We start from the raw sequence: 16926 nt of genomic DNA on the forward strand, positions 1-16926 counted from the left end.
CTGCAGTCGCGGCATTGTGGCGTCGCACGCTGTGGACATTGCTTGCGTCAGCTCATCTGCCATTAGAGTACGGTCATGGATGTCTAGCGACCCCATGATCTCGACGAACAGGTCCTCGTTGAAGAACCGAGTTGCCCATCTGCCCTCCGTTGCCTGTTGCTGTCCTCGACCAGTGCTTGTCGGTGCCGTCTTCCTCCCAACCGTAAACTTGATGGTGTTATGGTCGCTCGGATTTTCGTCGCAGACTCGCCAGTTGTTGTCGCCCATGAGAGACCTGCTACAAAAGGTTACGTCGACAATGGAGCTGCGGCCACTGTGGCTGACCCATGTTGGCCGGTTACCCCGGTTCAACAGGACCAGTTCGAGCGAAGCCGCTGCGTCCATCACGATTGCTCCCCTGTGCACCCGCTCTCCATCGTTGCTCCTACGCTCCATTCCCCACGCTCCTGACCAGGCGTTGACGTCTCCGCCGATCACGGTGTCCCGGTTGCGTGGAATCACAGACGCTATTTCAGTCCACTTACGTCTGTAGTCTTCTATCGTCGCATTGGGACCCACAGGAGGTAGATATACAGAGCAGAACACAATGCCGCGCATCTCCACCACGACGAAGCTGTCCCGCCGGTTCTCGATGATGCGCTGGATGGGGTATCTTCCTGTTGAAACCGCTGCGACTCTGCCCGTCGGGTCCACCACCCAGTTGCTATTGTTCTCTGGGATCCGGTATGGATCTGAGAGCAGCAAGAGGTCGTGGCCCTACGTTCGGGCCGTCTGCAGCAGCATGTCCTGGGCCAGCTGGCTGTGGTTCAGGTTCTGTTGGAGGACCTTAGGCGCGCCGGTTGGGCCGTGAAGGTACTACGTCTCCTACTTGGCGGCACTGGCGCTGTCCAAACGAGTGCCCGATTGCTTCCGGGCCCTTGCAGACTAGGCACTTCCGCTCCTTAACACACTGTCCCGTGTGTTTTGGTTCTGCGCAGCGATGGCATTTGCTCGACCGGTCCTTTCCACGGCAGTGGGACGCAATGTGACCGTACTCGTAGCAGCGGTAGCACTGGCGCTTCGCCTCCACCTTCTTCAGCCGACAGCACCGACTGAACCCGATGACGTGCTGATTTTGCAGAACCGCATCTGTAACCGCCGCTTCCGGACAGCCGAAGAACGCTACTAGCGTTCCGTAGCTGGACTTGGCGGTGCTGATCTGTTCCGCGTACAGCGTCACTCCCAGGGCGGCGCTCAGGTCCGTGGCGATCTCCTCGTTTGAGCAGCTTGGGGGGATGTTGGTGCAGATCAGCCTGGTGGTGGGGGTCCTTGGTCGGACTTTTGCCTTGTCCTCCAGCGCAGCTGATACCCTCTTCCACATTTCCAGGGTTTCCGCGTGGTCTGTGCAGGAGAGTTCCAGAAGAATATTCCCCTGGAAGTTCGTCCTCGTGCGCACGACCTTCTGGCGGTCATCCCCGAGCTTTTCCTTCAGAATACGCATGATGTCCTTCTGGGTGGTGGAGTTGATGGTTTCCACCTCCAGCGCGTCCGGCTGCCTACTGCTGCGTTTTGGTGACTGTTGCTCCCTCGGTGGCTGCTGCTGCTCCGGCTGCGGCTTTTGTAACTGTGCTGCTGCAATGAAAGCGGCCTCCTGCTTGCGTTGCTGTTTCCGAGCCCGTCGCTTCGCCTGCTTGCTCATGACCTTTGTCCATTCGGCCTCGGGTTCGTGAGACTTGTCCTTGATCTGGGTTTGTCCGTTTGCGTTTTTGTTGTCCTTTTTCCTTTCCGTGTCGGTCCCGTTTTGCTGGGTGGAGGTCTTGGTGTTCTTTTTCTTATTTTTCTTGCTGCGTTTAGTTTCCAGTCCGGTTTTTGCAGATGTTGTGGCGTCGTCTGTCGTCTGAGGGATGTCCGTTGTGGTTGGAGGGATGTCTGGTGTTTGTTCTTGTTCGCTAGCCAAGTCGGTCGTTGTGCCTATGTCATGTGGTTGTTGTCCTGTTGCTATTGCTTTTGCCAATTTTGTTAGGCTGTCCATTTTCCTCAAGAGTTCCGTATTAGCCTCACTGATTATCTCCGCCATGTGCAGAGTGAGTGCAAGCTCGTTCATCGAGATTCCCGGGGGCAGCGGAACCGCTGGAGGTGGAATGGGCGGCATGGCCTCCATGTTTGGGGGCTCGGCCACCACCTCCTTATCTCCCTCGGCTCCCCGCTCCTCGGGTCCCCCGACAAGGTCTAGCTCGCTCCCCTCCACACATGTCAGAGGCTCGGCTGGGTCAGTCGATGTCGAAGTGTTTTTTGTCGTGGTCATTGTTTTGTTATCGTCGATTACCTCGGCCAGTACTACGAGGACGGACCTGATGGCGGCCTCCCAGTCCCTCGGCAGCGCAGAGAAGCCCCTAGTTTTCTGGCCGTCGCGTATAGTACGCACGAAACCAGTCAACATAGCACTTGCCCGCTCCACCGGATTGACCCGTCGGCCGCCAGCAGGGTATCGCTCGAGGAAAGTCTCTATCGTTTGTCCAGTCGGTGTTTTATCGGTTGCGTCTGTGTCTACCTCGATAACCGGCTGCAATGTCGACCGGCGTACCATGCTCACCCCAACTAGGGTTCTTCTCGCAGATGCAGAAGTTCCAGCTGTCGTGGGGGCAGTCCCGGTCGGCATTGGGCCTCGCGTCATCCGTCGGGTGTACAGGGTTTCCTGTCTGGTGGTTATCGGGAGTGGTGATACACCTCCATTCGTCGATTGTCGTCGGGTGGCTATGCGGCGTGGTGCCGACAGCCGACCCGGGGATGCCGTTAGTCTTGTCTTGGAGGCGCTTCTGGTGATAGTCGGCATGATGGGAGAAAAAGAAAAAGGAGAGAGAGAGAGAGAAAGAAAAGAAAGAAAAGGAATTTCCTACCGGACGAGAAAGAGAGAGATCGCAGACTGGAAAGAAAGAAGGTCACAAAAAGAAAGAGAAAATTGCTAAAAAGAGGGAAAAAAGCAGAAGAAAAGGAAGAAAGAACGCTAAAAAGAAAGAAGACGCTAAAAGAAAGAAAATCAAAGGCAAGAAGGAAGCAAACGCTAAGAAGAAAGAAAACTGCTAAAGAGAAAGAAATCGCAGATGAGATGAATGCAGAGCACTGAAAGAAAGGAAAAAAAATCGCTAAACCGGAAGAAAATCGTATGCAAGAAGAAAAATCGCAGAAACAGAAAATTGCTAAAAGAAGGAAAATCGGTGTTTGATGCCAGTTGAAGCTGAATAAATGGCCCGAATTATTCGGAGAACGAGAGAGAGTGAGAAAAAAGAAGAGAGAGAAAGAGAGAGAGAATAATTCCCTACACGACACGAAATGGAGAAGATTGCAGAAAAGGAAAGGAAAATCGCTTGAATGAAATTTAAATGTAGACAAGACGGGAGAAAATTGCCGAAGAGATAGAAAAGATCGCTGGAAATAAAAAAAAATCGCACGAAAGAAAGAACAAAAGTAAAAGGCTGAAAATGATGGAGAAATCTTTAACAGAAAGAAAATCGCAGGCAAGAAGGAATAAAATCGCTGAAAGGAAAAGAAATTCGCTAAGAGAGGGAAAATTGCTATTTATATGTCAGTTAATGCAGAAAAATTGCCTGTTTAACTGTATGAGAATAAGAAGAATTGATTTTCCCACCACAAGAAGGAGTAAAAATTCGAAAAAGGGGAAAGGAAAATCGCGAAAGAAAGTATATCGCTATTAGAAAGACGGTTGACGCATAATAAATTGCTTGAATAAATAGGAAAGAAAGAGGCAAGGAGTAAAAATATAATTCTCTACAAGACAAGAAAAGGAAATCACGTTGGAAGAGGGATAATCGCTATTTTATGTGTCAGTTGGAACTGAGTGGGTGACCTGGGTTAATGGGGGGGAGAGAGAGAGAGATAGAGAGAGAAGAATTCCCTAAAGTGGTGAAGGAAGATATTTGCTTTTTGGATGTCGGTGGATAACGAAAGTGTTAGTTCGATAACGAACCGTTGTTGAACCGACCACGCGAAGGAGTGATCGATTCGGAGATCTCCGCGCAGATTCCTGGCCTTGTCAGAGTTGCTTGAATCAGGCGGCTAACCTTTTTTCCTGGAAAACCAGGAGAAGTTTTTAACGGCGGACTCGCACTACACTAACTCGGCGTGGACAACGGGAATGCCGTAGCTCGATCAGACGATTAGCCTTTTTTCCTGGATAACCAGGAGAAGTTTCTAACCGTGATTCTTGCTTGGCTTAATTTCACCTAATTCTTCCGACGGAGTGGGGAGGCACCGAAATGCGTAACCAATTTCCGGAGGGAAGGCAAAGGTGAAACTTTCCCGATTCTGTATGGATACCCAAACAATGAAACACAAGCTTCTACGTTGAGGTTTGGATTACAAGTCAATTTTTATTCTCAAAAATCCTGTCTTATATACTAAAATTCCGTGGGAAAAAGAACATGAAACAGCATTACATCGATCTCCTTTTTCCTAATTCGGTATGCTGATGCGTTGACCCCTGCCAGGCGTCGGCTAGTGTAGGAGGTCTGTAATGTTACAATATCTGGCAATTGTTACCCTATCGTTTTATGACCATGGGTAATGCATCGTGCATCTGTGGTTCAAATGTGTATGCCTATTTTCGTATTGCCTATTGCCTGCGCGTCGTTTATTCTATTCGTCAAGTTGGTCTTTCCTTCATTGCCCTACGACCGTGCCTTGATCTTCGAGATGGTCGTTTTTTCATGAAACTAATCGCGCAAAGACAATGTATGCATTGTGTTCTAGTGTTAACCCTTTTCGGGCCATGTTCTTCACTTTCGTTTTTATTACATGGCTTGAGTTTATTTATAATTTTCATATGTCTGGATATTGTCCCCTTTCTGATATTTCCAATAACGCACCATATTTTAGTTTTCCTCACGGTATGAGGCCTCTCTGTGACTTAAGGTTTTTTTCCTAAGATAATATTTTCCGGTGAGAATTTATCCTAAACGAAAGATATTTAGTTATTTAAAATTGTTCTTCTAACTCTTGCATGCCAGTCAGTTTAGCTCAATTTTATTTTGTCGCGTTCGCAACATTCCGGCCCTCGTAAAACTATAAGTTTTACCAAATAAACGCGACGTATTACTGCCGAGATAAAATTTAACTTCTCCTGTTGAGTTAATTTTCCTAATATTTTAATCAATTGAATTGTCTCGCGCTCTCATTATACGACACCTGATTGTAATTGCACGCATTCTGCCGTTGACGGTTCATCGATGCTTGCAGTCGGTTGAAGAAACCATTTACAGATGTCTAGCCGGTGAGGATGCGTTGGTGCTTGTAGGTTGTCGAGGCGATGACGAAGCACGAAGGAGATGATAGTAGTGAGGCATAATTCACTGTTGGTTGCACATTGGACTACTCGTAGGGCTGCGCGTTGGGCGTTGAAGCTCAGATACGATTTTGATTGACACGATTTTAAAAAATCTCTACAGGATAAGAGATGTTGTAATTTCTCGTTGATTTCACACGTCGTCGTCTTAAACACGATGGCTTCAGTTGGGCGATTTCTCAAGTGGCTACGATTTGAAGAATAGTCGTCATTTTGGTGCTGGATTTTAAGATTTAGATATCGATAGTTGAAGATGCATTGTAATCAGCTGGTCGACCAAGATTATAGTTTAGACCGCAGTAAGGCGTTATGCGGAAACTATTGTAGACTTGGGTGTTGTTCAGCTCTGATTTAGTTGCACAGAAGAAGTGATTCTCTCATCACTTTGTATAACAGGTTTTTCATCTTCTGGAGATCTCAGCATCTTGACCTTGCTTTCCATCAGACTCGGCCCATATGACCAAACAGTAGTCTCTCGATGGTGTTAGCAAGACATACAGCATTTGTTCGACCTTGAACGTTTGATAGTTGAACATTAGCTAGCTTTCTTCGTAGATTTTAGTTGTGACTTTGCACACCCTTTGAAGTTCCACTTTTTTGTTGAGATAGCCAATTTCGTATCTAAGCACTAGCCAACCGCATATTACCGCTTCGTAGTTCCCTTCGACGTTGACCGTTGTCATCTAATTGTTGATAGCAGACCAACTGTTTCTGCCGGATGAAGAATGACGCTCTGAAGACTTCTCTGATTCTGGTTGAACTCAGATGTTACTGATGAAATGCGTTGCTCTTGCGCGGGTGCGTTGCAATTACAAGACTTTTGATATAGAGAGTCATAGTTGATTTTTCTTACGTTTGAGCTAATCTCTTCACTTCTAATCTTTTAGAAAACTATTGTGTATTTTTTCTCGCAATGTCCATTTGACGATCGTTTTTTACTTTGAATTTTTGAAAGTTAAAATATTTGAACGTTTCGTTTGTGTCGATTTGATTTGATAGATTTTCTTGTCTTCTTATATCATTTGTGGCATGCAAGAGGCTATTTTCTTTTGCGAATAGTTTGTTGGTTGCAATCAAATATGTAATCAATCCCGCTGGTGTATTACCCAAAACTTCAGCTGAAAAGAGAAATAACATGATTAATATAAAGGTCGATAAATTGTGGGACAATACCCTGAGGCCTTTGATTAAACCAATAAACCCTTTTACTATAGGCTTAATCGTTTGTGTGATTGCAGTAGCTTTCCTTGAGCTGGTTGTCAAATCCTCGTAGTTCCATGCATCAGAAATTATTTTCTTACTTTTCATCTTTATTGTTGGTAATTCTTTATCAATTATCTCTTCAATCATATTTTCTTCATGAATTCCTATGAAACTACTTTCAATTGGTCCTTTATTGGGTAGCCTGTGTTTCTTGTTTGACGGTGATTCAAACTTTTGTTTGCCGTAAACATTCAAATCCGCCAGTTCATTGACGGGACGGCGGTATTTCCCGTGTAAAGTGTTTACAGGTGTAGATCCTTTTCGATCTTTTTTCATCTGTACTTCCATAAAAAAGTTGGACTTTGCGTTGCAGGTAGAAATCCTATTTCTTTTCTTTTTTGTAGTTGATATTTGAACAACTGAATTTTCATTTATTAATTTGTAGCACTTTTGACGAATCTCTCCGGATTTGTCTCTCTTTGACTGATGGTCATTGATATCTCTGAGAGCTGTTTTTTCAGATTTTATTTTCCGTCGTTTTGCTGGTTGTTTTAAGCTTGACTTTGCAATATGCGTAGAAAGAGAAATTTGAACACCTGGTTTTAATCCACATTTTCTACTGAAAATTTGTTGGATATTGGTTTACGAAAACTTTCTTTCTCTTGTACTATCATGGAATATTCCTCTTCTTGACTTTCGGTTGTTTTTCCGTAAATTAGCCAACCAAATCTTGTCCTCATTGCTATTGGTTCTGTGGGTTTACCATATTTATGTTTAAACCCCATCAATAAATGATTGTTATTCAAGCCGATCATTATAGTGGGTCGAATATTTTGAAATCCTGAAACAGGAAGATTAGCAAGGTGAGGATATTTTTTGCTTAGATCATTATAATCTAAAGATTGAACAGGTAATTTCAAATCTTTAACCGTTCTCACATTCTTCAGTTGAAAACCTTTTTTAGTTGGACCCTTGATTCTTAATTCCACGTTTTGACTTTTAACGTGTTCAGTTTGTTTGCCTTGTGTCCATAGTAATTGGAGCGGTTTTACTTCCCCATTAAGGTTAAGTTGTCGCGCAACCTTTTCTTCTAATAGGGTTGAGGATGAACCTGGGTCTAATAGCGCATAGGTTTTTATTTTGTGATTGCCGTTTATTAATTTAACTGGCAATACTTGGAAGTGCGTTGATGATGTTGCTTCTAGTTCTTGATGATTGTTTACTCCTGCGATTTCAAAATTTTGAGGTACATGAAGCATTTTATGATGCCTATCGGTGCATCCATTTATCCCGCATATTTGCGCGGATCTACAATCATGTATTGTATGATTGTTAGATTTCAAGCAACCTAAACATAAACCTTTATTTCGAGCAATTTTTATTCGCTCAGATGGCACCTCATTGACCAATGCATAACATTTGATCGTTTTATGTAGCTTATTGCATATTAAGCATTTGCTTGCTTCTATCGAATTCTGTTCGAAATCCTTACCCTTTTTGATTGGTTCTTGAAAACCTTTGTATGGGATTTTTTGTTCGTGGAGATGAACGCCTCCACGTTGGGTATGTGCGGATATCGTTTTTAGCATGTTTGCCGTTTTAGCGAAAGGTCTCAACCAATCGCATAGGTTATCTAGAGTTTGAACCCTTAACGGTGATTCCGCTTCAGCCATGTACCGGGCTCTTTTTTCCTGAATTTGGTGCGGTAGCCTAGCAGTCAACTCCAACACCATAGTGTGATCTTTCAGGTAGTCCGGTTCCCTCATCAAGTTTACTGTTTGAATGAGGTTTTCTAAAGCGTTTACCATTTCCACGACAATGCTTTTGGAATCTCCTCGGATTTTATACAGATTATTACGTAGTTCAAGATACACTAAATCTGTTCTTCCGAAGGAGTTCTTCAAGCGTGTCATTATTTCTGGCACGTTTGAAGAATCCAGCATTAATTGTTGAACGCTTTTGAGGGCTGCTCCATATAAGCCCTGTTTAAGGCGGTTTAAATTCTCTAAATTAGAGAATCTTCCCTCCTCATTAGTATCATCAAATGTTTGCTTAAAATTCGGCCATTCTACTGGATCCCCTCCAAATCTCGGCAACTGCATAAGCGATTGTCTTTTCAATAGCGTTTCTATGTGCGGCGATCCTTGTTTGTCGCTCGCAATAGTTGTTACTGCTTTTAAAAATTCTTGTAATTGCTCTTTTGATTGTTCTTGTTGACCAAGCAATAGTCGTGTGAACATAGCCTCTGTATCCTTACTAGCAGATTCTTTGGGCAATCTATTAAGTTCGTACGCTATTTTTTGACATTTTACGCAAAGCCAACATTCTTCCGGCTTTGGTTTACGTGATAGTTTGGCACATGTTAAATGAAACCATCTATCACATTCATAGCATGAGATCATGCTTTCTTCGGAAGTGTCTTCCGCCACGCACAATCGGCAACTGCCGGAAGTGTTCGTGGTAAATTTGTAAGGCATCTCGGCGGATCTTTAAACTTCCTACTCTGAGCTATAGATAAGAAAGTTCGACTTACCGTTTTCGGTGTTACCTTTCCTTGACGTGCCCGGTAGTTCAATGTGGTCTCGATTTCGCTGATAATTCACTCCGGAGTCGTACTAAAAAACCATCTGCACCGATAGTCAACTGACTTACTCCGTTAAGATACGCCTTACGAGAACTTTTTCCCACGTGCTTATTGCTGATAAGCACTGGTAATTTAATGTCCTCAATTTGTTTAAACTCGAGCACTTTAATGTGATCGCAACGTCATTCACTCGGTTAACTTATTGTTCCGCGGTTATCCACGTACTGATTGTTTAACACGATTTCTTTCGTAAGCATAGACGTCTTCACTAAAGAGTTTTTCTTTCTCAAACATTTAAAGTTACTTTCGAGTTTGTTTCGGATGTGAACTTTTTTCGTTCACTCCGGAGCCGTATTGTAACACTATTGTTCTCGGATAGTAAAATAACAAAATAACGTTTAGTTCTACCTTTTTGGAAGAACTTTATTACCCTTTGGTATGGGTTAGTTCGGAGCCGTGTTTATTGCTTGTATAAAGCTTATATCACGCACTGGCACTCACTGATGCTCCCCGATTTTGTTCTGTTCTGCACTTGTGCACATTGATATGATCGCAACGGCACTCGATCGGTTCACTTATAGCACTGTAGTTCTTACGTGTATTAATTGTAAATCGTTTCACTCGCTGCAATTCACTTTATTTTTCACGAGCGCAGAATTTGAATCTGAACCTTTTTGAAGCACTGCTTAGTGCGGGTTCAGTTAGAGGCTGTTCTTTTGGCGACAGCACACCACGAACGTAAGTTCGCTCGAATGAGTTGTTAACGCGCGCAGATATTAACAACTCCTCTCTGGAGCCACCATTTGTTAGTTCGATAACGAACCGTTGTTGAACCGACCACGCGAAGGAGTGATCGATTCGGAGATCGCCGCGCAGATTCCTGGCCTTGTCAGAGTTGCTTGAATCAGGCGGCTAACCTTTTTTCCTGGAAAACCAGGAGAAGTTTTTAACGGCGGACTCGCACTACACTAACTCGGCGTGGACAACGGGAATGCCGTAACTCGATCAGACGATTAGCCTTTTTTCCTGGATAACCAGGAGAAGTTTCTAACCGTGATTCTTGCTTGGCTTAATTTCACCTAATTCTTCCGACGGAGTGGGGAGGCACCGAAATGCGTAACCAATTTCCGGAGGGAAGGCAAAGGTGAAACTTTCCCGATTCTGTATGGATACCCAAACAATGAAACACAAGCTTCTTCGTTGAGGTTTGGATTACAAGTCAATTTTTATTCTCAAAAATCCTGTCTTATATACTAAAATTCCGTGGGAAAAAGAACATGAAACAGCATTACATCGATCTCCTTTTTCCTAATTCGGTATGCTGATGCGTTGACCCCTGCCAGGCGTCGGCTAGTGTAGGAGGTCTGTAATGTTACAATATCTGGCAATTGTTACCCTATCGTTTTATGACCATGGGTAATGCATCGTGCATCTGTGGTTCAAATGCGTATGCCTATTTTCGTATTGCCTATTGCCTGCGCGTCGTTTATTCTATTCGTCAAGTTGGTCTTTCCTTCATTGCCCTACGACCGTGCCTTGATCTTCGAGATGGTCGTTTTTTCATGAAACTAATCGCGCAAAGACAATGTATGCATTGTGTTCTAGTGTTAACCCTTTTCGGGCCATGTTCTTCACTTTCGTTTTTATTACATGGCTTGAGTTTATTTATAATTTTCATATGTCTGGATATTGTCCCCTTTCTGATATTTCCAATAACGCACCATATTTTAGTTTTCCTCACGGTATGAGGCCTCTCTGTGACTTAAGGTTTTTTTCCTAAGATAATATTTTCCGGTGAGAATTTATCCTAAACGAAAGATATTTAGTTATTTAAAATTGTTCTTCTAACTCTTTCATGCCAGTCAGTTTAGCTCAATTTTATTTTGTCGCGTTCGCAACAGAAAGGGTGGTTTGTATTAAAAAAAAATAGAAAGGAAGTGAGAGCAAAAGAGAGAGAGAGAGAGTAGAGTTCCCTCAAGTAAAAAAGAAAAATTCGGGAAGGCGAGGGATGCGTCGTTATGATTGAGTAATATCGGAAAGGGCTTGTGTTCGGAGTATTTTAACCGTGATCAATTAAGTAATAGTAATGATAATGAAGGGGGGATCTATGGTGTGGAAAGCCTGCTATAGATAGGGGGGATAATTTAAGTGATATTTTGATTGGCACAATTATAAAGTCTTATGCTGGGAACACTTATATGTTTGTTAGGTGGAAAACGGGCTTGTTGAGAGGGTTAGGTGGACTTTAGCGGGTTTTGTTTGCTCTTTATCAAACAACTATTTTTATTTTGCTAATTTGTTAAGTAAGGGTTTTGGATATGGATTTATGGGGAAAAGCAATGTTGAGAGAATTGGCGCTAGTTTGAGGATTTAATAGATTTTGTTAAATTTGTTCAGATTTGAATTCAACGGGACAGTTATTTTAACAGAAAGTGGACTTTCCAAGACGAGAGTGGGAAGGAAGATGGTATTACGGGTGATCTACGGAGCTTGAGATAATATTTCGCTAAGGATGGTGGGGGAGGTAGAAAGCGAAAATATATGTGGTCTACGTTGTCCGGTACGGGGGAAATTTGTAACGCTAACGGGTTTTTTCCAGACAGGTACACGGGTAGAAATTTGCGCATGCGTAGATGGTGCACGGGAAAAAATCCACCTGCTGGTGTGCTGGTGGTGTGCACGGAAGAAAAAGTTGTGCCTGTTGGTGTGCAGATGGTGTGTTGTGAATGAACACAGGTACAGGGGTAGCAAAAATAAGTTTAACGGACACAGAAAAATATTGTTTACGCAGGGTGGGACAGGAATTGGGAAAAGTGGGTTTAACTCCTGTACGGACGTTGGAAATTAAATTGTCAGGTTTAAAAAACGGGGTTTAACCCTGGTTGGGACATGGAAAATATTTTAAAGGTAAGAAGGGGTTTTAACGCTACTGGGTACGTTGGGTTTTTTTAAAATGTGATTTCTGAATGCGTATACGGTACGAGAAAAAAAAAAGGCAACGAACTTTACGGGAAAGGGTCTGATAATTCTACACAGGTGAACTATTATATGCGTTCGGCTACTTTTGGTGATACAAATAAATCTCTACTCTTATATGCCTAGACTTGCCGGTTTGATGAAATGCTATCGCTGGAGGAGTGCTTCGCTTTTCATCCAGCACGTTGTCCGATGAAACCGCAAATCCCAGCAAACACACAAGAAACACGACACTATTTAACACTCTGGCAGGACTGGATTGGCAGAAGGCCGCTCCAAATTGGGCTTCTACGCAAGACTGTCGAAATACCGGAAGTTTAATTGTAGAAGACAATTAATCAAGATTCCCTCTGGTAATCGACAGACACGGAGGCCTCCCACTTCACTACACAAATGACACTGCACCGTAACGCCACTGATTCAATTAACGCAAGCCGTGGTTCGCAGAAGGCGATTAAAAGAAAGAATTTAATTAATAATCAAATAAGAGAAAGCACTTCCGACGGGAATTTAAAAAGATAAGTCTGGCTCAAAAGCCGTCGGAAGAATGTCGCAGAAGGCAACTTAATAAAAATCACAATTAAAAAACCTGTTCCGACGGGCGAATTAAGAAACTATCGAAAACTAATCAAATGCAAAAAGCCGTCGGAACTTTGTCGCAGTAGGCAACTCAATAAAAAACCACCGCATAAAATTTTGCCGTCGGGGGATTTTAATAGACACTTCAAAATTATTTTAACACAAAACCCGACGGCAATTGTCGCAGAAGACAACTTAAATAAAAGCACGGCAATCAAATCACTATCAAAATTATCACGGCGGCAAAACACACGGCACTGAATCAACACTAGCGGGACTGGATTGGTAGAAGGCCGTTCCAAATTTGGCCTCTACGCAAGACTGTCGTAAAACCGGAAGTTTAATTGTAGAAGACAATTAATCAAAATTCCCTGAGGTAATCAACAGACACGGAGGCCTCCCACTTCACTACACTAATGACACTGCACTGTAAAGCCACTGATTCAATAAACGCAAGCCGTGGTTCGCAGAAGGCGATTAAAAGAAAAGTATAATTTATTTATCAAACAGGAGAAAGCACTTCCGGTGGGAATGAATAAAAGAAAAATCTAACTCAAAAGCCGTCGGAAGAATGTCGCAGAAGGCAACTTAATAAAAATCACAATTAAAAAACCTATTCCAACGGGTGAATAAAGAAAACAATCGAAAACTAATCAAATGCAAAAGCCGTCGGAACTTTGTCGCAGAAGGCAACTTAATAAAAACCACCACATAAAATTTTGCCGTCGGGGGAATTTAATAGACACTTCGGCATTTGGCTACATTTTTTTTTTTTTTTGTTTACGGGGAGGGAACCTTCAAAAGGTACACCGTCACGGGGGCATGTCACGGCATGACAGTGCTCCCCGATCTGGGTTATGTGGGATTCACCGTGACACCAGGCCCGAGAAGCGGACTTGGCAACCGGTGGGACCTCACTAAACCACTCCTCGACCTGATCCGACCCCTGCCGATGCGCTGAAGTGCGAAGTACTCCATGTAGGGACGTGTGTGCTGTGCACCCTTGCTGTTGTTGTCGTCCTAGTTGTCTGTGCTGCTGCTGCTGCTTCGCGTCTTCCTTCTGCCAGTGCTGCTCCAATCCGCTCGTCCGTTGCCGTAACTACCGGGTGGGTTTTTGCTCAAGCAAAGGCCCTGGTTACTCGTCGCTGCCGCTGCTGCATCCAAATTTGGTGTCCTATGTTGTGGAAAAGAGGAAGTTATTAGTGCCCAGCTTGCTCTCTCGTCCGCTGTCGATGTTGTCGCCGTCGTCTTGCCGTTGGCGGACTCTCCTCATTCCACCTCAGTTGAAGTGTTTTGAAGATCGTCCGAGCGGCAGTTCGAACCGCCTCCCATGTACTGCTGCTTGCACACATTTCCGCCGCTAGATTGTTCATCGTGAGGCGGGTGTGGCACTGCTGTTGCATCTCCTGCTGTGCCCGAGCGAACCGTGGACAGTGAAACATGACATGCTCGACATCCTCCACGGTGTTTTCACACACCGGGCAGTTTGGCGAGCCGTCCAGGATGCCTTTGTCGACGAAGTAGCTCCGGAGAAATCCATGACCTGTAAATAGTTGGGAAACGTAAAAGTCAACTTCTCCGTGCTTGCGATTCACCCAGGACATAATGTCTGGGATCATTCTCCTCGTCTTCAAACCCGGCGCTCTCTGTTGTTCTGCTCCAGCTGTCCACTGTTGCTGCCAGCGTCTCAGCGTCTCCTCACGCTGCCGTTCTCGTATTCCCGGTGCTGGACCGCCCCGCGCTGCCTTCTCGTCGTGGCAGCGTATGTCCTCCTCTAGGAGAAGAACTAACGGGATGGTACTAGCAACCACACAGGCGGCGTCGTATGAGGTCGTCTGAAAGGCGCTGGCAACTCGAAGCACCCCTGTCCGATGCGTTCTCTGGATCGTGGTGCGATGGATCTCCTTTTGAAGAAGTGATCGTCCCCACGCCGGTGCCGCATAGCGTACGATGCTGTTCCCCACGTTGACCAGCGGTCTCCTTCTGCTGCTCTTCGGTCCACATTTGTTCGGCATCAAGGCGGTCAGGGCATTCGTTATTCGAGATGCCTTGGTGCACACCTTCTCCAGATGCCGGCCGTGGTGCTGTTTGCGGCAGAGTTCGACCCCTAGGTACTTGAGCGATTCCTCCGAGTTAATCGTGTGCCCACCCGCAGTCAGTTGGCCTATCTGCGGGTTGTGATGGGTGCAGAAGATCATGTAGCCGGTCTTTTGGTGGGCCACCTGTAGACCAACTCCGCTCATCCAGCGCTCGATCGTCTCAAGTTTCCTCGTAGCATGGTCGCTGACTTCCTGCGTATCTCTACCGATGAGGGTGAAGGCCACGTCGTCAGCAAATCCGATGATGTCCGCCCGCTTCCCGGACAACTCCACACGGAGAAGATCGTCATACACGACGTTCCAGAGTGTTGGTCCTAAAACCGAACCCTGCGGAACACCAGCCGACACTGGTTGCGAAACCAGCCCTTCATCCGTCTCGTAGTGGAGTGTGCGATTGACGAAGTAGTTCCGCAGCATCGCCTGAAGGTACGGTGGCGTGTTTCTTCTCTGCAGAGCTTCTCCAATCGCTGTCCAGTTGGCCATGTTGAAGGCGTTCTTCACGTCGATTGTCACCATCGCACACAGTCGGTCGCCTTTGCGCTTCTTGTCCAGCGCAACTCTTCCGTTGGCGAGCACCCTGTTGATGGCGTCCATAGTGGAGCGTCCTTTCCGGAATCCATACTGAGCATCAGCCAGTCCTCCCGTGGCATCGAGATGATCCGTGAGCCTGCGCTGTATGAGTCGCTCAAGCACTTTACCAAGGACGCTCAGCAGACAGATTGGCCGGTACGACGACGACTCCCCGGGTGGTTTCCCTGCCTTGGAGAACAGCACCAATCGTTGCCTTTTCCATTCCTCCGGGAAGTGGCCGCAGTTAATGTAGTGCTGGAACGTTCTCCTGAAGACGCCGGGAAAAGCCTTCATCGCTGTTATCAGGGCCACGTTTGGGATGTTATCATCACCGGGGGCGCGCTGTGGGTTGAGCGATTTTGCAATGCTCACCAACTCGTCCTCAGTAACTGGATCCCGCTCCGAGTCCTGTTCCGTCCATTCTGCCAATGTTGGCCACTCCATAGGTGGCCGCTCTGGAAAGAGCTCCCCGACGATGTGGCGCAGTTTAGTGGGATCCCGTTCCATAGGCACGCGAGCTCCTTCCCATTGCTGCTTCTTGATTTTGTAGCCGGGCCCGAATCCGTGAGGCCCCAGCTGTTCGGGCAACTCGTCGCTGCTGGCCTTCTTGCTGGCCTTGACCGCTCGATCCAGTGCTGCCCTCGCTGCAGTATAGGCCGGCCGCCTTTCGTCTCGTTGTTCGTCCGTTCGGGCTCTCCGTAGTCTTCTGCGCATTCCGATGTAGGTCCGTCGTAACTGGGCAATCTCGTCATTCCACCAGTACACTGATCGTCTTCCCCCTCTGGCTGCCTGCAGTCGCGGCATTGTGGCGTCGCACGCTGTGGACATTGCTTGCGTCAGCTCATCTGCCATTAGAGTACGGTCATGGATGTCTAGCGACCCCATGATCTCGACGAACAGGTCCTCGTTGAAGAACCGAGTTGCCCATCTGCCCTCCGTTGCCTGTTGCTGTCCTCGACCAGTGCTTGTCTGTGCCGTCGTCCTCCCAACCGTAAACTTGATGGTGTTATGGTCGCTCGGATTTTCGTCGCAGACTCGCCAGTTGTTGTCGCCCACGAGAGACCTGCTACAAAAGGTTACGTCGACAATGGAGCTGCGGCCACTGTGGCTGACCCATGTTGGCCGGTTACCCCGGTTCAACAGGACCAGTTCGAGCGAAGCCGCTGCGTCCATCACGATTGCTCCCCTGTGCACCCGCTCTCCATCGTTGCTCCTACGCTCCATTCCCCACGTTCCTGACCAGGCGTTGACGTCTCCGCCGATCACGGTGTCCCGGTTGCGTGGAATCACAGACGCTATTTCAGTCCACTTACGTCTGTAGTCTTCTATCGTCGCATTGGGACCCACAGGAGGTAGATATACAGAGCAGAACACAATGCCGCGCATCTCCACCACGACGAAGCTGTCCCGCCGGTTCTCGATGATGCGCTGGATGGGGTATCTTCCTGTTGAAACCGCTGCGACTCTGCCCGTCGGGTCCACCACCCAGTTGCTATTGTTCTCTGGGATCCGGTATGGATCTGAGAGCAGCAAGAGGTCGTGGCCCTCCGTTCGGGCCGTCTGCAGCAGCATGTCCT

The 16926-nt window shown here is 46.1% G+C and overlaps 1 protein-coding gene across 1 annotated transcript; it reads right to left on the reverse strand.

The window, feature by feature from the left end:
* Positions 1 to 744: 744 nt before the first annotated feature.
* Positions 745 to 2308, reverse strand: LOC118508418. The gene is made up of 2 exons (XM_036048188.1): positions 1509 to 2308; positions 745 to 1298 (listed from the first exon to the last, which is right to left on the reverse strand). Exons 1-2 carry the CDS (start codon positions 2282 to 2284, stop codon positions 827 to 829), a joined length of 1248 nt encoding a protein of 415 aa, XP_035904081.1. The 5' UTR covers positions 2285 to 2308; the 3' UTR covers positions 745 to 826.
* Positions 2309 to 16926: the final 14618 nt, after the last annotated feature.

Source organism: Anopheles stephensi, chromosome 2 (assembly GCF_013141755.1).
Source record: "Anopheles stephensi strain Indian chromosome 2, UCI_ANSTEP_V1.0, whole genome shotgun sequence".
Taxonomy (NCBI): Eukaryota; Metazoa; Arthropoda; class Insecta; order Diptera; family Culicidae; genus Anopheles; species Anopheles stephensi.